General features: G+C 37.3%; 2 protein-coding genes across 2 annotated transcripts; both read right to left on the bottom strand.

The window, feature by feature from the left end:
- Window positions 1-2403: 2403 nt before the first annotated feature.
- On the bottom strand, window positions 2404-4036 carry LOC140037820 (putative late blight resistance protein homolog R1B-14). Its single transcript, XM_072082959.1, has one exon. The coding sequence runs from the start codon at window positions 4034-4036 to the stop codon at window positions 2624-2626; it is 1413 nt and encodes a 470-aa protein (XP_071939060.1). The 3' UTR covers window positions 2404-2623.
- A 16985-nt stretch (window positions 4037-21021) lies between these two features.
- On the bottom strand, window positions 21022-23155 carry LOC113700936 (uncharacterized). The gene is made up of 2 exons (XM_027221364.1): window positions 23146-23155; window positions 21022-21635 (listed from the first exon to the last, which is right to left on the bottom strand). Exons 1-2 carry the CDS (start codon window positions 23153-23155, stop codon window positions 21022-21024), a joined length of 624 nt encoding a protein of 207 aa, XP_027077165.1.
- Window positions 23156-24133: the final 978 nt, after the last annotated feature.

The following is a 24133-nucleotide window of genomic DNA, read 5'->3' as shown; positions in this document are numbered from 1 at the left end:
ATTTTCTATAATAGCATCTCCAAAATTCAATGCATCAGAATATAAGTATTTATAACAAATATTTCTCAATAAGTAGACAGAAGTTGCCGAAAAAATACGGGCAAAATCTCTTGTTTCACTTTTACTCAAGGTAGAGGCTCTGTTTTCATCTTTTGCTCAAAAGTAAAGACTCGTACTGATAACGTGTTGTAAAACTAATAAACAACTATAGTATAAATGGAGATATTAGAGAAAAATGTAGAGAAATGGAGAATGATATTCTTATGATTCCAACTAATACAAAAGTCTTCTTAAAGGGTGTCAATGTACCTCTATATATAGGAACTATAAGATTAAAGGTACATTAATTCTATTAAACACCCACTACTACAAGAATATGAAAAAACCTATGAAACGGTTTCTCCACAACATGAATAGATTTATGGATTGTAACTTCTATACATAATGTAGTCATAAATCAAGAATTAATTCTCTTGGGAATACAAAGGGACATCCATACTTTTAATTGTTTCATAACACATTCATGTATTTAGAAAGAGTGAGATTACTTTTTTGGTTCTTTTACGCATCACGAAGAATTTAGTTAGCTGCTCTTTTTTTTTTTTTTTACACTTTGAAAATCTCCAAATCTCATTTTTTTTTCTTTTGATTATATGTTAATTAGCCCAAAATTCATTGTACTCACTTGACATAGCGTATAAATAAAGGCATTGACCCATTGTACAATTGTGAAATTTATACTCGTTTTCTCTCCAATTTGGGTATTTTATCCCTAGCTCTGTATATCATCTAAAACAAATGGTGTGGAATTCAAAAATGGAAAATTAAATATTCATACAAACATATCACATTCAAAGCTCTTTGAAGAATCAATTATTTTACTAATGCCCTTTCGAGCAATTAGCTCAAGCAACAGAAAAACCAAGTTGCAGACATCCTTCTTAAAGGAACTTAAGTCCCATACTTCATTCTTTGCAAAAATTCTCTAACTTGAAGAAGTAAAATGTGTGATTCTGAAAAGTTAGCAAATCATCAACCAATTCTATCCTGATCAGGCCACGTAATGCCCTTTGCAATCCCCATTGCAATTTTTACCGTAAACCTGTTGTGAGCAGAAAAGAAATGATCATAGAGGTTTCCAAATTGGGCTATCATATTCTTCCAAGAATCATGAATTGTTAATCAATTCTATCAAAATGATGGAGTTTGAACCTCAAATAGAAAAAAAAAAAAAAAAAAGGTAACAAAGTTCCTTGACGGCAAATTGACACATGTTTGGAAAGAAATAGCACAAAACCATCATTAAATTCAGCAAAATGAAATTACACAAAATAGGCCAACAGCAAAATATCTGAATAATCTCATTGATTGTTTCCACCATATCTTGACAAGAAAAGAGCCATCGATCCTTTCCAACTTTTACCTCAATCTTCCACAAAAGCACCAAAGAAAGCCAGACCACCAATTACAATCTCAAGAGCTTCCTGATGATATCATCAAGAGAAAAAATAGTGCAATAATTAGTTGTTTGTTCATCAATTTCAATGTGCTCCTGCATGCATTACAGGCAACTGAAGTACAAAAAAGCTACCAAATGGTAAATATAAATTAAACTTGTTTAAAAATAAAAAGCATGATTATTTCTACCAGCCAATTGATGGTGATGACAAAAAAAAAAATACCAGATATTGCCTATGCTGATGATCTTCAAATTCTCATTTCCATTATTATATTCCTGTGCTGCTTCAATTTTCCGTACTAAAGATTCGACGCCATCTCTGCAAGATCTCACATTAATTGTTTCAAGAGTAGATATACTCCCTAAACAAGCAGGCATCGTTTCCAAATAAAAAATTCTTTTAAGATTTAATTGCTGAAGGCACGGGAAGTAATCACCACTGTCAGGGTCTGCCTCTGTCCACTCCACAACCTCTACTTCTTCCAAAGTCAAGACCCTGAGTTTAGGGAATCCTCCTTCCATCAGCTCCCATCTTTGGCCGACCATTGCCCGGCCTCTTAATTTGAGGACTTCAAGATTGGGTAGTTCTTCAATCAATGACATTTTACTACAAGGAAGACCCAGAGCTTTAAGACTCAACTTCTTCAAATTCTTGGGAAAGGAAAGCTTAACATGTTCCCATGAACCTGAGGAGCAATAGCCCAACCAGGTGAGTGACTCTAGGCATTCTAGTCGACTCATGTTAAACACTTCATTTCCAGTCTGACGATCGGAAATTGTAAGTCGGCGAACGTTGGGAATCCTTCTCAATAAGTTCTCTCCCTCTTTATAAAGACACAAACAAGAGAGTGAGTCTAAATTGGGTAAAGTGGAGAGGTTTTCATCAACGTTGTCGTTGGAAGATACACGAATAACAACGCCAGTCCACAAACATACATGCCTCAACTTCTTCATGTTCCAGATGCTATCTGGCAATGAAACCTCCTCATTAGAATATAGACAAAAGGTTTCCAAATGTGAGAGCTTGGCTATAGATGGTGGAATGAATTCCATTTCCGAAGCTCTAAGGGCTAAGTACCTCAAACAAAGAAGTGATTCAACTTCAGCTGGAAGCTCCTTCAACATTAGGTTAATGCCCTCTAAATTCAAAACTTTAAGATGTTTTTAGATGCAAAAAAGGAAGGAGATATTAAGCAACTTCAACTTATTATATCCTGGAGTAGCATCAAAGAATAGCAGAGTACTTAAACATGGACAAAATAGCTTTGACTTCATAAAATCTTTGCCACTGGAGCAAATGGACAACCGAGGTAGGTTGGGAGGCTCATTAAAGGTAGAAAGCTCATCATATCCTCGCAGGACCTGAAGAAAATTCTTTTCTTTCGCCTCGTCCTTACAGAACTCAAATATCAAATCGTGAATGTAACAAGTTTTGACTCCACCAATGGATCTGTTCTTACCTACCATAACTAGGTTTCGGCCAATTAGGTCCATCAGATATTCTTCTGCAATATCCTCTGATCTCTTTCCTTCAATTTTTTCCACAAACCCTTCTGCAATCCAGAGACGCATCAACTTCTTGGCACCAATTTTTTCATCTTCTCGAAATGCAGCAAAATACAGCAGGCATGCCTTCAAGTGATATGGTAAATGCTCATAACTGAGCTCCAATGACTTCTTCCACTGGTCTGTACCAGACACCATGGTTGAAGTAAAACTTTCAGCAAACTTTTTCCAAACCAAAATATCATGCTCTATAGTTGCTAGGACTCCAGCTACAACAACAACTGCAAATGGCAATCCCCAGCACTTTTTGACAATCTCCATTCCCAATTCATGCAATGCTTGAGGACATTCTTCTTCTTCTCCAAACACCTTCTTCTGCAGCAATTCGAAACTTTCTTTCTCACTGAGTGGGTGAAGATAGTGAGGTTTTCCACCATCTTGAAACTCTGAAGCTACATTAGAAAATCGACTCGTAAAGATGATTCTACTTCCATTCTTGTCATTGGGGAATGCAGTTCTCAGCTCATTCCATACCTCAATGTCCCAGACATCATCAAAAACAACAAGATACCGATTCTTCAATAGCCTTTGATGGAGCTTTTCAAACAACGCATGTTCATCCAGATTTTGAAACTCATCCTTCCTAGAATGCTCTTCATCAGAGCACAAAATTTGAAGTAACACATTTTTCATGTTAAATTCTTGAGAAACAGTGGACCAAAGACGAATGTGGAAGTGACAGGTTACTGAACTATCATTGTAAACTTTTTTGGCTAAAGTTGTCTTACCAAGCCCAGCCATTCCCACAATGGGAACAATTTCCACCTGTTTTGATCCCCATCTAAGTCGTCCAATTACTTTTGCTGCCTCATCATCAAGACCAACCATGATTTCACGAGCTATTGGCATTTTACCTTTTGATAGCATGCGGCTGGAAGTCTGGCTAACTTCTGGTGCTCTTAAGCTATGAGAGGAATTAGGAAGACTCTGTATAATACTTGAGATAAGTGGTTCAATTACTTTTTCTGCCTCATCATCAAGACCAACCATGACTTCATGGTCTATTGGCATTTTACTTTTTGATAGCATGCGGCTGGAAGTCTGGCTAACTTCTGGTGCTCTTAAGCTATGAGAGGAATTAGGAAGACTCTCTATAGTACTTGAGCCACTGATCTGATCCTTAAAATTCTTGATATGTGTAAGGATCGAAGACAACCTAAGAGGGGGGGTGAATTAGGCTTTCAAAAATCTGCTAATAAATATTCTACCTTTTTGAACAGACAGCCTTTCTTTTTCCCAAATGCCTCCCAATGAACAAGATAATACAATAGCGCAGGTATTAGTGAGATAGAGAGACGAACAATTTATATATAAAAGCAGTAAATAAAAGTAAAGAACCAAACCAAGCTTCAAACACAACTGAGGTTTGAACACCACTATTATATACCAAGTTACTTCAAGCTGAATAGACTTGCAACCAATCGAATGTGTACAAGGAAGGGATCACTTCCTTCTTGCCCCAAATCACACTTGGTCAAGCAAGGAAGTTTTACAAACACTCGCAAACCCTCACTATGCTACACGATTGAAGAAGCTATGTCACACTTGAAAAACAACTGCACGAAGATTGCACATGCAAGGAATACAAATGTTTCGTTTCAGTATTCTAGCACTTGAATCACTCACGATCTGATGTAGGCTTGATGTGCAAAGTTCTTGTGAGGTGGTTGACTTTGTTCCTTTTATAGGAGACCAGAGAATTCCTCAATTAATGCTGTCAACGGGTAGAAGGCAGCTGAAGAGTCAACTAGCCGTTGGTACTGTCGGACGTCCGATGCTTGGTTTTTATGCGTCCGAAGGTAGGATGAATACATGGAAATTTCTTCTTCACTTTCTTCGGACGGCCGATGCGTCCAGAATGTTGCGTCCGAAGAGCAGCAACAATTGTCGGACGTCCGATACACAGGTGTTGAACGTCCAACTCCTGATCATTTAAACGAGTAACTCCTGGCTTGTCTTCTTCGGACGTCCGAGTCTGAGTTTATTACTCGTCCGAATGAACTCAAAGAATGTCGGACGTCCGATCCTCTCCTTTTGTGCGTCCGACATCATCCTCAGCAGACTTCATTCTTTTTGTTCTTCTTTTTCTGCTTTAACTCCACAGACCTGTTTGGTTCATTTCTGAAAAGGATCTCTACAAAAGGTATTAGATACACCCAATTGTTTTGTAATCATCAAAAGATATGAATTGAGATAAACAATCTCCCCCTTTTTGATGATGACAAAACAATTGGATGGAGCACAGAATTTAACTGCTCCCCCTAACGAAGTGAATTTACCTGCTCCCCCTAACGAAGTGCATGAATAGTATATCAGAAGAGGCGCAATCCACACCATCAGTGCTGATCCAGCTCAACTCCCCCTGAGATTATCTCCCCCTAACTAGTTACTTCCTTCTATCAGTGTTAAACCAAATCCAATTCCAATTCTCCCCCTTTTTGTCATCACAAAATTGAGTACCAGTTTTGGAGCTAGCAGTACGTCCCATCAGAAACATTATCAGTGTATTCATTGACAATGTTCAGCACAGTGTGAACTCAATCATGTAGCAGATGTTAAACAGAAACATTCATTCATTGAGCAGATTTCAAACAACTAATCATAACATCCATTCAAATCATTCATAACAAGCACTTAGTTAAAACATTCATAGATAGTAGAAAATATCCAGGTGTTCAGCACTTAGTACAAAAGTGCAATGCAAAAGATGAACTAAAGTCCTAGGTTTAGGTGCAGTGATCTAGTGGTGCCTAGATAGTGATTTTAGATGATCCAGGCCTCCTCCTGGTCAGACGATACTGTTCAGGGTCCTCCTCTTCCTCAGTTTCTTCATCATCATCTTCAACTTCTTCCTCAGTTATTGGAGCCTTGCCTTTATCCTTGGGCTGAGAACTGGAAGCTGGAGTAGTCTCATCACCAGTGGTTGGCCTTGTGGGCTCAGATCTTGGTTCTTTCTGATGAGCAGCCTCATTTGTTTCAGGTATAGGGGGCACAAGAAGATTCCTTTTTTCAAGGAAAGAGAATTGTTGGGCAGAGGTCATGGTCATCATGAGACCATCTTCAAGAAGCATGACATGCTGTTTGAGGTCTTCAAGCAGGGAGATGACCTCAGAATTGGAAGAGAAGGACTTACTGGCAGACTTTCTGGGATGAATTGTGAAAGGAGACACATACCCTAACTGATCATGGGGAGTTCTAGGAGTGACAGGGGTTTCATGCAAATTTTTTCTTCTAGACTCGGCCACAGTCTCCTTGTAGCACCAATGACCCTCAAAAAATTTTAGATTCTTTCTTTCAAAATAAGTTTTAGAGAAAACTGAAGAAGCACTTTCCTTTGGAGATTTGCCAGAAAAGGGTATGTCAAAATGAGCAAAAATGGGGGTCAGAAATCTGCCATAGGAAAGCTTCCTACGACTATCAGTGCTGATTTTGAGCAGAAATTTGCACATTACAAATCCAAAGTCAATGCGGATTTTTTCAACAAAGCAGTAGAAAAGATAGAGTTCCATTTTATTTGCATCTGTTCTGTGGCCATCAGTTGGCACCAACAGATTCGAGATGATAGTGAAGATGATCAGATTCTGAGGACTGAGATCATCCAATCTTGCCTCAGCAGGGGTGTTGAATTTGGTTTGAAAATAAGTCATGAGTTTAGCATTGTAAAAGTGATGATAGGCAGAAGGGAATTCCTCATATGAAAAGAAATTTGCAATTTTTCCCTTAAAACCAGGTTCAATATTAGTTTTCAGAATTGAATTCACAATGTCAGGGGTTAATATGATGTCTACAGAGTTGACCCTAGAGAAGAGTTCAGTGTGTGATGTACCCTTTCTAAGATTAGCAAAAAATTGATACAGCATGTCAGGATAGAAAACATTAGGAATGGTCAAGAGATGAGTCCATTTCTGGAATTGAAAGAGTTTGATGACAGGTTCAAGATCAAGCTTATGAAATTCAAAAGGAATGATGAGCCTTTGGGTGATGAAACCTTTTTGAGATATTAACTCAAATCTGTCTCTGGCTTCATCATCGATGAACTTGGGTAGAGGAATGGGTTCAGGTGCAGGCTGAGAAACTGGATTCTTCCCAGAACGTGTCCCTTTAGAGGTTTGAGTGACAGATGCACCAGCATTTTGAGTCTCAGTTCTTGTCCTTGGAGACTTCCGGATGGAGGGTTCTGGTGTTGGCTGACTCTCAGTGATGTTTTCTTCATTCTGCTGATCACCAGATGGATCAGCAGATTGCTTTTTCTTGGATTGGGGAGTTCTCTTCCCCTTTGCTGTCCTTTTTCTTTTACTAGAGGACCTTGTGACAGTTTCTTCACCTTGGGTGGCCTGCTCTGGTTCCTCATTTCCACCAGCAATGTTCCCTTCAGAGATCTGCCTTTCCATTTGTTCATCAGATGATTCAGGAGATGGAATAACTAATTTTCTTTGGGCAGTCTCCTTTACTATGCCCCTACGAGTCACTTTCTTTCTCTTTGAAGCCACAGGAGGTGGATCAACAATTTCAATGTCTTCATCCCTCAGTTTAAAAGACCGTCCGGCACTAGTAGATCCTCCCCTCATCCTAACCATGATGCAATGTGGATGTGCTTTTTAATGCAGAGTGTTGTGTATAGAAGGAAAGAACAGTGAGAGTTAACAAGAGTGCACTATGATGCCGCAGGGAGAGGGTTATATGAGATTAGGGTTTCGTATGTAAATTAGGAATTTTGGGGCAGTTGGGTGTTAGGAGTACCTTTTATGAGTGGTTAGTGAGCAATGGAGGTGTAATTGAGTTGGTTGAGTCAATTTCTCGGAACTTGGTTTGAGGAGAGAGGAATTTGAATTTCAAATTTTAGAGAAACTGAAAGGTCGCGTCCGAGACTGATGAAGGAAAATGAATTGAGAAGAGTCAGTAACTGCCTTATAGGACATATTTTTGAGTGTCGGACGTCCGAACGAAGTGATGCGTCCGACACAACCGTCCGAGCCAGGGATTTTCTGTACCTTGGATGAAGAACACTGTCGGACGTCCGTTTCAATTCATCGGGCGTCCAATAAGGATTGACTGGAAATAAGACTCAGAACATTTTTTCTGTAACACCCAATTTAGTTCTCAAAGACACAAATTGATCTAGCGGAAGAGCTTTTGTGAGTATATCAGCGATCTGTTCTTTAGAACAAATAAACTCAACACGGATTATCCCCTTTGAGACAAGATCGCGAATGAAATGATGCTTAATATCAATGTACTTAGTCCTAGAGTGTTGAATGGGATTTTTTGTGAGATTAATTGCACTGGTGTTGTCACAGTACATGGGTACACATTCATATACTAAGCCGAAATCATTTAATGTGTTTTTCATCCATAACAATTGAGCACAACAGGCACCAGCAGCAACATATTCAGCTTCAGTAGTGGACAGTGAGATAGCATTTTGTTTTTTACTAAACCAAGAGACCAAGCAATTTCTAAGAAAGTTGCATATACCAGTAGTACTTTTTCTATCTATTTTACAACCTCCAAAATCAGCATCAGAGAATCCACACAAAGGAAGTTCATAACATTTTGGATACCACAAGCCAAAATTTAAGGTTCCTTTAAGATATCTCAAGATTCTTTTTACTGCATTCAAGTGTGATTCCTTTGGACAGGATTGAAATCGAGCACATAAACACACAGCAAACATGATGTCAGGCCTACTGGCAGTTAAATAAAGTAAACTTCCAATCATACCTCTGTACTTCTTCTCCTCAACTTTTATACCTTCCTCATCTTTGTCTAGTTTGGTAGAGGTGCACATAGGTGTCCCAACAGGCTTTGAATCCTCCATTCCGAATTTTTTCAGCAACTCCTTGGTGTATTTTGTAAACGTTCCATCTTGGTTTTGAACCACTTGGAGTCCAAGGAAGAAATTCAGTTGTCCCATCATGCTCATTTCAAATTCTTTTTGCATGATGGTGGAAAAGTCCTTGCACAATTTTTCGTTAGTAGCACCAAATATGATATCATCCACATATATTTGCACAATCAAAAGATCTTGTGAGCTTTGTTTTGTAAAAAGTGTAGTGTCTACAACGCCTCTTTTAAAACCATTTTCAATCAGAAATCCACTCAGACGTTCATACCATGCTCTAGGAGCTTGCTTTAATCCATATAAAGCTTTTGAGAGTTTAAACACGTGATCTGGATAGGATTCATTTTCAAAACCAGGAGGTTGGTCAACATAGACCTCTTGGTCTATAAATCCATTTAAGAAGGCACTCTTAACATCCATTTGAAATAATTTAAAGTTCTTGAAACATGCAAATGCTAAAAACATTCTTATGGATTCCAGCCGAGCTACTGGTGCAAAAGATTCATCAAAGTCTATTCCCTCTTCTTGAGTGTATCCCTTAGCCACCAGTCTAGCCTTATTTCTAACAATCTCCCCTTTATCATTCAATTTGTTTCTAAAAATCCATTTTGTGCCAATGATAGGATGGCATTGTGGTCTGGCAACCAGAGTCCAAACTTTGTTTCTTTCAAATTGGATTAACTCTTCTTCCATAGCTAAAATCCAGTGGTCATCATTCAAAGCATCAACAACATTTTTAGGTTCAATATGTGATACAAAAGCAAGATTATCTATCAAGTGTCTAGATAAGCGAGTTCTGACCTTTTCAGAAGGATCACCAATTATAAGTTCCCTGGGATGATTATGAGCAAATTTCCAGGCTCTTGGAAGATCATTAGGAGTAGTGGTAACTCCATTATTTACATCTTCAACTGGACTGACCTGAGCATCATTATCCTTTGAATCAGTATCTGGTGAGGCAGAGTCATGGTCATTAATTGCCAGCTTCTTTAGTCCTTCTTGAACACCTGTGTCATCATCTTCACCACAACTCATAGAAATGTCACCATTAGATTCATCAAAGGTAATGTGTATAGCCTCCTCTATGATCAATGTTCTACGATTATAGACTCTGAAACCTCTTTTGTTTTCACAATAACCCAAGAAAATTCCTTCATCAGATTTCTTGTCAAACTTTCCAAGATGTTCCTTGATATTCAAAATGAAACATTTACAACCAAATACTTTGAAGTAGCTGACTACAGGCTTTTTATCATACATGAGCTCATAGGAAGTTTTGTTCAAAATTGGTCTTAGAAGAATTCTATTCATGGTATAACAGGCTGTGTTTATGGCTTCAGCCCAAAAATATTTTGGTAAATTGCATTCACTAAGCATGGTTCTAGCAGCCTCTTGGAGAGTTCTATTTTTTCTTTCTACAACTCCATTCTGTTGAGGAACTCTAGCAATAGAGAATTCATGGGTAATACCATTATGATCACAAAATTCTGGAAAACCACAGAACTTAAATTCTGTCCCATTATCACTTCTAATTCTAACAATTTTCAAGCCAAGCAGATTTTGTACTTTAGCAAATAATGAGGTAAAATTCTTAAAGGCATCATCTTTATGAGCAAGGAATATTACCCAAGTATATCGAGAGTAGTCATCAACAATCACAAAACAATATCTCTTACCACCAAGGCTTGCAGTCTGTGTAGGACCAAACAGATCAAGGTGCAGAAGTTCAAGTGGTTTTGAAGTAGAAACACATTTCTTAGGTTTAAAAGAAACCTTGACTTGTTTTCCAAATTGGCAAGCATCACAGATTCTGTCTTTTTCAAATTTAATTTTTGGAAGACCTCTCACAAGTTCCTTTTTAGAAATTTCTTTTAGCAAATCCATATTGAAGTGACACAACCTTCTATGCCACAACCATGGGTCCTCATTTGCAACTTTGAGACATTTGAGATGTGAGGAATCAATTTTTTCAAGAAACACTACATAGACATCATTAACCCTTTTTCCTTTGAAAACAATGTTGAACTTTGAGTCAAATATGAGACATTCAAGATTTTTGAACAATACAAACAAATTCCTATCACACAATTGGCTAACACTTAACAGATTGTAGCTCAAATTGTCAACAAGAAGAACATTGTGGATAAACGTTTGATCATTCTTACCAACATCGCCAATACCAACAGTCTTGGCTTTGTTATCATCTCCAAATGTTACCTTTCCACTTGCTTTCTGCTTGAGTTTGATGAATTGTGATGCATCACCAGTCATATGTCTTGAACATCCACTATCAATGAACCATTTTGATTCTTTAGCAATGTAATCCTGGTTCACCTACACATAAACCCACAAGATAATACTTGGTACCCTTTACATGTTGGATCCTTGAGAGTTAGTCTTATGCTTGACTATCCATATGCATCTCATGCCTTTCCTCATGTTTTTCTTGACATGACAGTTGCTATACATGTGACCAGATTGACAACAAAAGCTGCATATTATCATTGGATCAATCAAATGAACAGGTTTAATGAATCTGACTTGCTTTCTTCTGTGGATAGCAAACTCATTTGTAATTTGGTTCAGTCTTATTTGATGAGTGTTAACATAAGATACATTGTTATTCTTTTGAAGCTGATTCTATTTCACATGATGTAACACTATACATAAGTCATCCATCCTTTTTCTTAAGCTGCATAGCTCACTTTTGAGTAGGTCATAGTAATTTTTCTTCTTGTAAAGTTCAGCAAGCACATCAGTTTCAGTCTTTTTCAGGTTATCATTTTCATGCTTTAGACATTTGTTTTGTCGAAAAAGACTTGCATTGTCTTGTATTAGAAAGCTGATTTTTTGCTTTAGTTCTTTATTTTTAACATAGGATTCTTTCAAGCTGATATGCATTTTTTCTAGAAAAGAATTAACATCATCATCAGATTCACTATCACTATTGGATTGAGAATTGCATTGTGTTACCTCTTCATCTCCAATAGCCATGAAAGTTACTTGAGCAGATTCCTCTTCTTCTTCAACTTCGCCTTCTGAGTTGCAATCATTCCAGGTAATCTGGAAATTGTTGAACTTTGGTTTTCGTTCAATCTTGCTTTCCTTCTTTTTCTTCATTGGACACTCATTTGCATAGTGTCCAGGTTGGCCACATTCAAAACATTTATCGTTCTGCTTCTTGTTGAATTCTGGTTTCCCTCTATTCCTGAAGTCATTAGTCTGATTCTGGAAGGAATTGCTGGATCCGCCTTTCCTGAATTTTCTCTTATTGAGAAATCTTTTGAAGCCTCTTGTGATGAGTGCAATATCACTATCATCACCTTCCAAGTCATTTTCATCCAGTGAGGCTGTTTCATTTTCATCTTGTGAAGCTTTCAGAGCAATACTCTTCCTTCCTTTTGTGTCTTCTTCTTCCTGCAACTTAGATTTAAGTTTCAGTTCGTAAGAGGTTAGAGAGTTAATCAGAGATTCAATGGATAAGGAATTTAAATCCTTGGCTTCCTCTATAGCAGTCACTTTGCTTTCCCAATCCTTTGATAGAGCATTCAGAATTTTTCTGTTCTTTTCACCTAGAGAGTACTCCTTCTCAAGCACCTCTAAATCCTTAATCAGATCATTGAATCTACAATACATTTTGTCGATGTTCTCATGAGGTTCCATCTTAAAGGATTCATACTTGGTGACCAGAATGGACTTTTTCTGTTCTCTTACGTTGTCACTACCCTCATGAATTTCTTTTAGCTTATCCCACATTTCTTTGGCAGATTTGCACCCTTTTACTCTAATTGACTCATTTGAGTCTAAGGCACTGTAGAGAACATTCATGGCTTTGGCATTCAATGTGAGATTGGTTCTATCTTGAGCATTCATTTCAGCTCTCGTTTTTTGCCGCAACAAGCCTGTTTCTGCATCAAGAAAGTTAGCATCATGCGGTCCTTCATTCACAATAAATCACAGCTCAATATCAATGGATTGCAAGAAGATAATCATTCTTTCTTTCCAGCTAACATAATTGGAACCAGTAAACATGGGAGGTCTAGTGACAGATTGCCCCTCAACAAACATAGCATGACTGGTTGTCATCTTTTCTCCAAGCCGCTTGAGCTTAATCTCTAGGAGACCAAGCTCTGATACCACTTGTCAGGATCAAGCGCTTACCATTGCACCAAAAGCTATAGCTGTTAGCGAAGGCGCAACTTTATTTCCTTAACCACAATGGCAGCGCAAAGCACCGTACCACGCTCGGTCAGCATGAGGGGCTGCACCCCTGGGTGCCACGGGCTGGGCGGTTAGTCCCTTCGAGTCGGGATCTGAGGGATGTTGCTGATTAGGCCAACAATCCCTCCCCCAGCAACAGCCAGGGAGACTCGAACCCGCGACCTCGCTCTGATACCAATTGTAAGGATCAAAAACAACCTAAGAGGGGGGGTGAATTAGGCTTTCAAAAACCTGCTAATAAATATTCTACCTTTTTGAACAGACAGCCTTTCTTTTTCCCAAATGCCTCCCAATGAACAAGATAATACAATAGCGCAGGTATTAGTGAGATAGAGAGACGAACAAATTATATATAAAAGTAGTAAATAAGAGTAAAGAACCAAACCAAGCTTCAAACACAACTGAGGTTTGAACACCACTATTATATACCAAGTTACTTCAAGTTGAATAGACTTGCAACCAATTGAATGTGTACAAGGAAGGGATCACTTCCTTCTTGCCCCAAATCACACTTGGTCAAGCAAGGAAGTTTTACAAACACTCGCAAACCCTCACTATGCTACACGATTGAAGAAGCTATGTCACACTTGAAAAACAACTGCACGAAGATTGCACATGCAAGGAATACAAATGTTTCGTTTCAGTATTCTAGCACTTGAATCACTCACGATCTGATGTAGGCTTGATGTGGAAAGTTCTTGTGAGGTGGTTGACTTTGTTCCTTTTATAGGAGACCAGAGAATTCCTCAATTAATGCTGTCAACGGGCAGAAAGCAGCTGAAGAGTCAACTAGCCGTTGGTGCTGTCGGACGTCCGATGCTTGGTTTTTATGCGTCCGAAGGTAGGATGAATACATGGAAATTTCTTCTTCACTTTCTTCGGACGGCCGATGCGTCCAGAATGTTGCGTCCGAAGAGCAGCAACAATTGTCGGACGTCCGATACACAGGTGTTGAACGTCCGACTCCTGATCATTTAAACGAGTAACTCCTGGCTTGTCTTCTTCGGACGTCCGAGTCTGAGTTTATTACTCGTCCGAATGAACTCAAAGAATGTCGGACGTCCGATCCTCTCCTTTTGTGCGTCCGACATCATCCTCACCAGACTTCATTCTTTTTGTTCTTCTTTTTCTGCTTTAACTCCACAGACCTGTTTGGTTCATTTCTGAAAAGGATCTCTACAAAAGGTATTAGATACACCCAATTGTTTTGTAATCATCAAAAGATATGAATTGAGATAAACAATAAGGATGTTGGTACTAGCCAGCATATCACAAAAATCAAGAACCTGGGTGGATCCTGAGAAGCTAACTTCTCCTTCTATCACTCTGCTCAGAGTGGGCGAGAATATTATAATGCCTGCCTCACCAAGGAGAGCTCCAATTTTTTCATTTTGTTCATCCATCATCTCATGATGCTCCCTTAAAATGCTTCTCAAAAACCTCAGGCCTGCATAGAGTATTCGCATTTGATCTTTCATGGAATCCACAAAGCTAGAGCTGCAGCATAACAACTCCCAGAAACGACTTATCAGAGAATCATTGAAGTTGTTCAATATCCGCTCATCCATCACTGCTGTATGTAATGATGCTGAGGAGTTTGAAGCTGCAAGTACTTCCTTATAAATCGCGTAGACATGAAAATCAACCGCTCTGATGCTGAGGAGTTTGAAGCTGCAAGTACTTCTGTACTCAACATTTTTCCAAAAGGACCACATGTAAGAGAGGCGTGCTGCGGTCAAAGCCACCACTTCAAAGTGAGCCAATAGCAAGGCAGGAATATCTGCGGTTCCTCGCATTTTGGCAAAGGGAATGAAGCTTTTCAAGAATATCAGCTTTGCTTCAAGATCTTGGACTTGAGCACTCAAAGGAGCACTCAAAGGATCATATTTATTAATTCGCCAATTCATATGGTCATTTGTCAAATCTGCTAGATTTTGCAGGATGAGGTCTATGAATTCCAACAGTTCATCATCTGTCATACAAGAATTTGATTGAAATGACCTGCTGCTTGCCAAAGCAAGGTAAATTTGGATGATTTCTTGCTTGAGTGATGTGATCTTTTTCTCAATTTCGCGGAACACTCCACGAGCAAAAATAGAATTGTGAATAACCCATTCATATTTTTCCATTTCTAATCTAAGGCAAAGAGACTGAATGTCCTCCTCGGATTTGTGAAAGGTATCTTCGATACAAGATAAGAAAGATGGAAGACTCACCTTCTTCACAACATTGTCAGATTGCAAGTACAAATGAACAAGGCTCCACTTTCTAGCACACATAAGAAATGTTTTGAGAAATTTCATGTGTTTGATTGCATCACGAACATCGAAAAGAACATACCATCTGTTATGGAGCGACTCTAGAACCAGTAAAACACGATCGATGCTGCAAGTGGAGGCCATCTCCATCTCGTATGGAGGGATTTTCGTCAGTTTCACTCTCAAATTTTAAGAGAGAAACAAATCTCACTAACTGCAGAGCTAGCAAAGTATTTCTTTCCTGAAAATTGCTTATTTGTTTCTGGTGTGAGAAGGTGAAGAAGAGTATTGAGACAACCAACCATTCAACTAGGTGGAATTGGCATCAAGGTGGACCCCAGGCAATGATAATCAATTATTCAACTAGGTGGAATTGGAGCTAGGCACCCAAAATCCAAATTTATCTTGAACTAATTACAAATGGAGGAAATTGATAAACAAGATTAGTTGACTCTGTCATCAACATTTTATTAGGGAAATTTGATATTAGGGATCACATAAAAGTCTATGTTTTAAGACAACACCAGCAGTGGTTAGGCTGATTTAAGACACTTTGATGATTTTATTGTCCAAAGCAAGAGTGGTCTAGACGGATCAACCCCTTCTCTATTATACATTTATATTGCCTCAATAAAGCAAAAAACCACTTGCAGACGCATTCAAGTGGTTGTGGACCTTTCACAAGTAGTGGGTCTGGTTACATAGAATTATTTACAATTATTGTATTCCATTCCCGCACAGTTTAATATGTTAAACTTTATGATTAGGAAGAACAGAAAATAAAGAAGCATCAAAATATAAATGATCAAAATATAATGAACCTTCAAGCTAGCTCTCTAATTTTCTTTCATTTTTTTCTTTCTTGAGCAAACCACTAAATTTGATCACTTTCTCTTCTAATTATCTCGTATTAATAATCATGACCATTGATCTTGGAGATTAATAACCATGACCAACAAAGTAAAAACTATGAGAAAAAAAAATAATTGAGGGCTTCTTCAACCCTTGGTATTGTGGAAGCAGAGAATTTGGGATTTCTGCAATTACTAGTGTCAATTATATCATAAAATATATGCATTACAATAATAAATGTAAACTCTAAGATAATAAATATAAACAATAAAACGAGAACTTGCAAAATTAATGTTACCAATATACAATGGTCAAAGAAAATGATTGGATTAAAGAAGTGAAAATTGCTACTAATTAGTAGTAATACTTCTTTTCAAGAATCAGGACTTAAATGCATGCTAATTTTTGTACAAAATTATCTACTTATTGTTAGGGTGGTAATCTAAATCTAACCACTGGTGAAAACCATCATCTTTAAACCCAAGATCTGTATGACGATTATTAAGAAATACATTAACTGTAAAATAGCGGAAGCGTACCTGAATCCATATTAATAAACTTGATACTTGAATCCCTAGAGATTTGGGGTGGCCTTCTAGGTCAACAGGTATTCACCGATCCTTTGAGAGAGGCCTTTAGTTTCTCTCTGGTATCTTTCCTGACGATGGGATATCAGGGAAGGGGTATTTTGTGGTATTAGGAAATACGACAACTAAATCGATACCTGTGACCTGGTGACCATAACCCTATTTATAGGTAACATTCCTGTTACCTTTTAGAGGCCTATTTCAGCCCATCATTGAAATAGGAGCCCATAAGTTTCTACACATTAAAAGGCCCACATCCTATTAGATACATTAAATCCAAACTATATTTGATCACTTTAATTGGGTTAAACCTTAATTGACAGTTTGCAATACATAATTATTCACATATAAGTCCAATGTTGGATTAAGGATCCAACAATCTCCCACTTGGACTATATGTGTAACCTTATAATTATGTTTTGCAATTAACCGTATGAGTTTAACTTTACTGTCATTATCACAATGTATCTGTAACCAATTCGGTCCATCAATTACACCAATATAGGATCAAAGCGGCCTTTGTTACAATTTCGTAACTCGACCCATCAATGGTCATATATATCAATGCAATTGAATGACATGAATTATGATGTGGATGTGTAGCATGAAAATTTCATGTAATGTGATCAAAACATGCCTATTTCCAACTGGTCCACCTTAAATTTTATGAGATCAAACCATACCAAAATTATAGTACAAATAAATCCAAACTTTATTTATGCATAAAATATCCTTAAATCCTTAATAACTGAAAAATATCATAAGAGCATTTAAAATAACAAACTCCCACTAAAACTATACATCATTTAATACGACACCCATATGAGCAGTATGCTCATGAAACATTTTGGGTGGCAATCCCTTAGTAAGCGGATCCGCAACCATGGAGTTTGTCCCGATGTGCTCTATTGATAACTGTCCATTCTGCACTCTTTTTTTAACAGTCAGGAACTTGATATCTATATGTTTAGATTTGGTCGAGCTCCTATTGTTATTGGAATATAAGACTGCTGACTTATTGTCACAGAATAATTTGAGTGGTCTTTCAATGCCATCCACTACACGTAATCCTGTGACGAAATTTCGCAGCCAAATTCCCTGGTTGGATGCCTCATAACAAGCTATAAACTCTGTAGTCATAGTGGAAGATGCTATGAGGGACTGTTTAGCACTGTTCCAGGATATGGCACCTCCAGCCAACAAGTAGACATAGTCTGACGTTGACTTCATAGTATCTTTGCATCCAGCATAATCGGAATCAGTATACCCAATGATCTCTAACTCATCTGACTTCCGATACGTGAGCATGTAATCTTTTGTTTTCTGTAGATATCGTAAGACCCGTTTGGTTGCTTTCCAATGATCTAATCCAGGATTACTCAAATATCTACCCAACATCCCAGTAATGTACGCAATATCCGGACGCGTACATACTTGAGCATACATTAGACTCCCTACTGCTGAGGCATAAGGAATCTTTTGCATCTTTCTTTCCTCAAAAGCATTCTTGGGACACTGTTCAAGACTAAATTTATCTCCTTTAGTCACAGGGGTGTCACCTGATTTACAATTTTACATGCCATATCTCTTAAGAACCTTTTCGATATAACCCTTTTGTGATAGTCCTAAAATTCTCCGAGATCGATCCCGGTGTATTTGGATATCTAACACAAAAGATGCATCACCAAGATCTTTCATCTCAAAATTTTTGGTTAGAAATTTCTTGGTTTCATGCAATAGACCAATATCATTGCTGGCAAGCAAAATATCATCAACATACAATACCAGAAAAATATACTTGCTCCCACAGAACTTATGGTATATACAATCATCCACTAAATTCATCTTAAAACCAAATGAGATGATTACTTGATGGAATTTGAAATATCATTGTCGAGACGCTTGTTTGAGCCCATAGATGGATTTTTTAAATTTACAAACCATATTCTTTGGATCTCCTGATACAAAGTTTTCTGGTTGCACCATATAAATTGTCTCATCAATGTTACCATTGAGAAACGCTGTCTTTACATCCATCTGATGTAACTCAAGATCGAAATGTGCCACTAATGCCATGATAATTCTAAAAGAATCCTTTGAAGAGACTGGAGAGAAGGTTTCTTTATAATCGATACCTTCCTTTTGTGTAAATCCCTTAGCGACAAGACGAGTTTTGAATCTTTCCACATTGCCTTTCAAATCCCTTTTGATTTTAAATATCCATTTACAACCAATGGGTTTCGCACCTTCGGGTAATGGGACAAGATCCCAAACATCATTGCCCTTCATGAATTTAATCTCCTCATTCATAGCATCGATCCACTTTTGAGAATTTGAACTTTCCATGGCTTGACGGAAGTTGATTGGATCATCTTCCATCAATCCAGAGTCATCCTCATGTTCTTGGAGAAAAACAATGTAATCATTTGGCACTGCACTTCTCCTTTCTCTAGTGGATCTTCTTAATGGCACTGGTTCTTGAAGAGAAAGAGTTTGTTCTTGTATAACAGTTTGCTCTTCGACATTGTCTTGATTTGTCATGTCATGATCAAGTTCAGGAATAGGGTCCTGAGTAAGAGCAATGACACCTGTGGGAATATTAATATATTTCTCTTTAAAGACAATGTCTCTTACTGTATTTTCTCCCCTAAACTCGACATCCTCAAAGAACCGAGCATTTCCTGTCTCAAAAATTGACTTAGTTGTGGGATCATAAAACTTGTAACCTCTGGATCTTTCAGAGTATCCAATAAAATAATAACTAATCGTTTTTGAGTCCATTTTCTTTTCATTTGGCCTGTAAGGCCTTGTCTCAGCTGGACACCCCCAAAAATGCAGATGCTTTAAACTGGGCTTTTTCCCTATCCAAAACTCATAAGGGGTTTTGATAGTTGTTTTAGTTGGAACCCTATTGAGTATATATGCTGCAGTCTTAAGTGCTTCACCCCAGAGTGACTCTGGTAAAGTAGAATGACATATCATACTCCTTACTATGTCTTTAAGCGTTCTATTTCGTCTTTCAGCTACACCATTCATAGTGGGTGAACCCGGCATAGTGTATTGTGGGACGATACCGCATTCCTCTAGGTATTTAGTAAATGGTCCTGAACGTTGTTCACCTGAACCGTCATATTTGCCATAGTACTCACCACCACGGTCAGATCTGACGCTTTTAATTCTTTGTTGAGTTGATTCTCAACTTCAGCCTTAAAACTTTTGAGCACGTCCAGTGACTGTGATTTTTCAGAAATGAGATATATGTAGCCATATCTTGAAAAATCGTCTATGAACGTTATAAAATATTGTTGACCATTCCAAGCAGATGTAGGAAATGATCCACAAATATCTGTATGTATAAGTTCTAAGACGTCTAAGAACCTATTGGCTTCAAATCTCCTTTCATTGGTTTGTTTCCCCTTTATACAGTTAATACAATCATTAAAATTTGTAAAACTCAAAGGGTCGAGAATTTCATTTGACACAAGCCTTTCCATTCTCCGTTTGGAGATATGTCCCAATCTCTTGTGCCATAATGCAGCTGAATTCTCATTAACTAATTTTCTTTTAACTCCTCTAGTACTCAAATGCAGAGATTCATTAAATGAGGCAATCGTATCAATTAAATATAGATTATCGTAATGCATTAAAGAACCAGAACCAGAACCAACCAATTTTGAATCATGAAACAATTCAAAATTTTCATTTCCAAATGAACAAAAAAAAACCAAATTTGTCCAAAGCAGAAATAGAAATTAAATTCCGTCTAAAAGACGGTACAACAAATGTCTCATTGAGATCCAAATAAAATTCGGTCTTTAACAATAATCTAAAAACTCCAATTGCCTCAACTTGAACTGTTTTGCCATCGCCCACGTAGATATATCTTTCATTATCATTAGGCTTTCGGCAATTCAGGCAACCCTGCATAGACGCACTGATGTGAGTTGTTGCACCAGAATCTAACCACCATGTGTGTCTAGGTACCAAAGTTAAATTAACCTCAGAACAAACCAAATTAAGAAGCATACCTTTCTTAGCACGCCAAGCGTGATAGTTGGTGCAATGCTTCTTTTGATGCCCTTCAGCCCCACAGAAGAAACAACTCTTCTTTCCCTGATCATTTGATTTCTTTTGTTGTTTCTTTTGTGGCGCTGTACCTGCAGCTCCTTTTTCCTTCTTTCTTTTAAGTCCCTTACTTTTATTATTAGTGGTTGACACCAGATGGGCACTTTCTGTCTACTCTTGCTTCAACCTTTCCTCTTCCTCTACACAGTGTGAGATGAGTTCATTTAGAGACCAAGTCTCCTTTTGACAATTGTAACTCACCTTAAACTGGCTAAATTGTGTAGGAAGAGATATTAGAATCAAATGCACTAATAACTCTTCAGAGAGTTTCAACTTAAGTGCATTCAATTTCGAAGTAAGATGAGACATCTCCATGATGTACTCTCTGATATTGCCTTTACCACTATATTTCATTGAAACTAGGCATGTCAAGAGCGTACTAACTTCAGTCTTTTCGTTCTGGACAAACCTTTTTTCAATGTCCTGAATGAACTCTTTAGCGGTTACAGTCGTTTCTGACATTGTTCCCCTGAATGCTTCTGGAACGGCCTTTTTAATGATCATCAGACACAAGCGATTTGATCTCTCCCACCTCTCATTATTTCTCTTTTCATCAGAGGTACTCTGATCTGTAAGAGGTGGGGAAGAATCATTCCTTAACGCAAGGTCGAGATCCATTACTCCAAGTACTATCAAGAGGTTTTCTTTCCAAGACTTGAAGTTTGTGTCATTCAACATTGAAATGTTATTGATGTTGGCAGTAATATTTGTAAGATCATTTGCAACTGAACAGAAAACATAATATAATTAAAACAATGCTCACATGAACCAAATAATAATAAATTTAAATAATGGTAACCCCATCCCAAAATATCGATATTCCATTAATATTTTATCTTTGGACAAAATATTAACTTCTAAGTGATAGCTTGGTGCAGTAATAAACACTGACAATAATCACATGTCAAAAATAAATTTTCCTTTGGGCCAATTTATAATCACATGTAAAATCCAAATGTGAAATCCAAATAATTATCACGTATTTATTACCACAAGTGCACATGTAATTTCACTAAATATTGACCTTCTTTTGGGCCGATCAATATTTATAAAATTACTAGTGCCCAACTAATTATATGTTAAAATAAATTAATTTCCACAATAGAGGTCACTTTGGTGACATATTATTTCAATTAATTTATTCCAAAATATATATAATCATACCAATATTCAAATTAAACAAAAATTTTAATCAAAGTCAACTTTGGTCAACTTTGGTCAAAACATGGTCAAATCAATCAAATTAAATCATGACTTATTGGACCAAAGGTCCATATCCATAATTTGACCCAAAATTAACATTTAAGCCCAAATTTTTTTTTTAAATCCATAAGTACTTTATATTAAAAAAAAAACTACATATTTAATGGGTCACACATATGGATTTTATAGGGCTTAAATGTCCTATTTAACTTTATTAGGGTTTACTTAAATTAAAGAAAACCCTAATTTTCTTAACATACAAATATATGTGTATTGGTTCTTAAACAGAAGACAAATCAAAGAAAAATGAAGTTTTAACCGAATCAACCGATAAACATGCAAATTGAAGTCCAGATCTTCGTATAAGGTTTTGTCTCAAATTTGGTTATACATAAAAATTTGACTAATCAATGCACCACAGTACAACCAACAAAAGCCTAGATACGGCGGAATCTACATAAATACAAACTTGATTCAATGGTCAAAACACAAAACAATGAATCATCAGTCAAACCGTGAGTTGGCATCATAACAAAGTATATAGATGTCTAATAATTCATGGGGCCTACTGGATTGAATGTTGACTCAATACATGGATCGGCCAACTACGTATCTTAATTCAATACTCATGAATTAATTATGCTTGACTACGGTAGGGACCACATATTCATATGTAATACAAAAAACCAGTGAATCATGAAATCCGAAGCATCAAACCAAAACATAAAGCCGCACCGTTACAAAATCATGACATGAACAAGAAACCAATTAGTGAACAGTTGGCCATCACCAAGAAGTTTATTGTTTAGCTGACAACCATATAACCGAAACCCAATTCGTGAAACATAAATATATATATATACAAATTACTGAATCCAAAGTATTTCTCAATAATCAACCATATGGGCTTTGATACCACTTGTTAGGGTGGTAATCTAAATCTAACCACTGGTGAAAACCATCACCTTTAAACCCAAGATCTGTATGGCGATTATTAAGAAATACATTAACTGTAAAATAGCGGAAGCGTACCTGAATCCATATTGATAAACTTGATACTTGAATCCCTAGAGATTTGGGGTGACCTTCCAGGTCAACAGGTATTCACCGATCCTTTGAGAGAGGCCTTTAGTTTCTCTCTGGTATCTTTCCTGACGATGGGATATCAGGGAAGGGGTATTTTGTGGTATTAGGAAATACGACAACTAAAACGATACCTGTGACCTGGGGACCATAACCCTATTTATAGGTAACATTCCTGCTACCTTTTGGAGCCCTATTTCAGCCCATCATTGAAATAGGAGCTCATAAGTTTCTACACATTAAAGGGCCCACATCCTATTAGATACATTAAACCCAAACTATATTTGATCACTTTAATTGGGTTAAACCTTAATTGACAGTTTGCAATACATAATTATTCACATATAAGTCCAATGTTGGATTAAGGATCCAACACTTATTTCATAAATATATTTTTCAATCACTTTTTTATTTCATATATATCACGTCAAAAAAATGATACAATACTTTTTAAAGAAATTATTCAAAATAATCTCATATTCAAACACAAGTATATACCCATTTCAGTCTTACTTGGGCCATTGGAAATTAATTCTAGTCTTCTCATTACTCATTAGTCTTCCTTCCACATTCTGGGGGACCATTTGGAAAATGGGAGAGATGGGAGCAGGCTGTTCTTCGGGTCAGGCACGGCTAGGGAACCATCCCTTTCCTTGCTTTTTAATACAGGGGTCATGGGTATGACACCACAGACCTATTTTTAAATGTTTGATATCAATTCTTAGTATTTAAGCGGAATACTTCCACGAGTCGACTAAGAATTAGTGGTATTAGTGGTAATACTCTGAAGAGTTAGAACCGAAATGCAAGCTAATACAAGCATATACTATTTACTGGGCTATTTGAAATCAAGTCGACTCTAAACATTTTTAATATTCTTTCTTCCATATTCAGGGGGTCCATGTGGAGAATTCGATAGATTGGTGAAGACCGGATA

This window comes from Coffea arabica, chromosome 3c (assembly GCF_036785885.1).
Source record: "Coffea arabica cultivar ET-39 chromosome 3c, Coffea Arabica ET-39 HiFi, whole genome shotgun sequence".
NCBI classification, from domain to species: Eukaryota; Viridiplantae; Streptophyta; class Magnoliopsida; order Gentianales; family Rubiaceae; genus Coffea; species Coffea arabica.
This window is presented reverse-complemented; position numbering and strand designations above follow the sequence as displayed.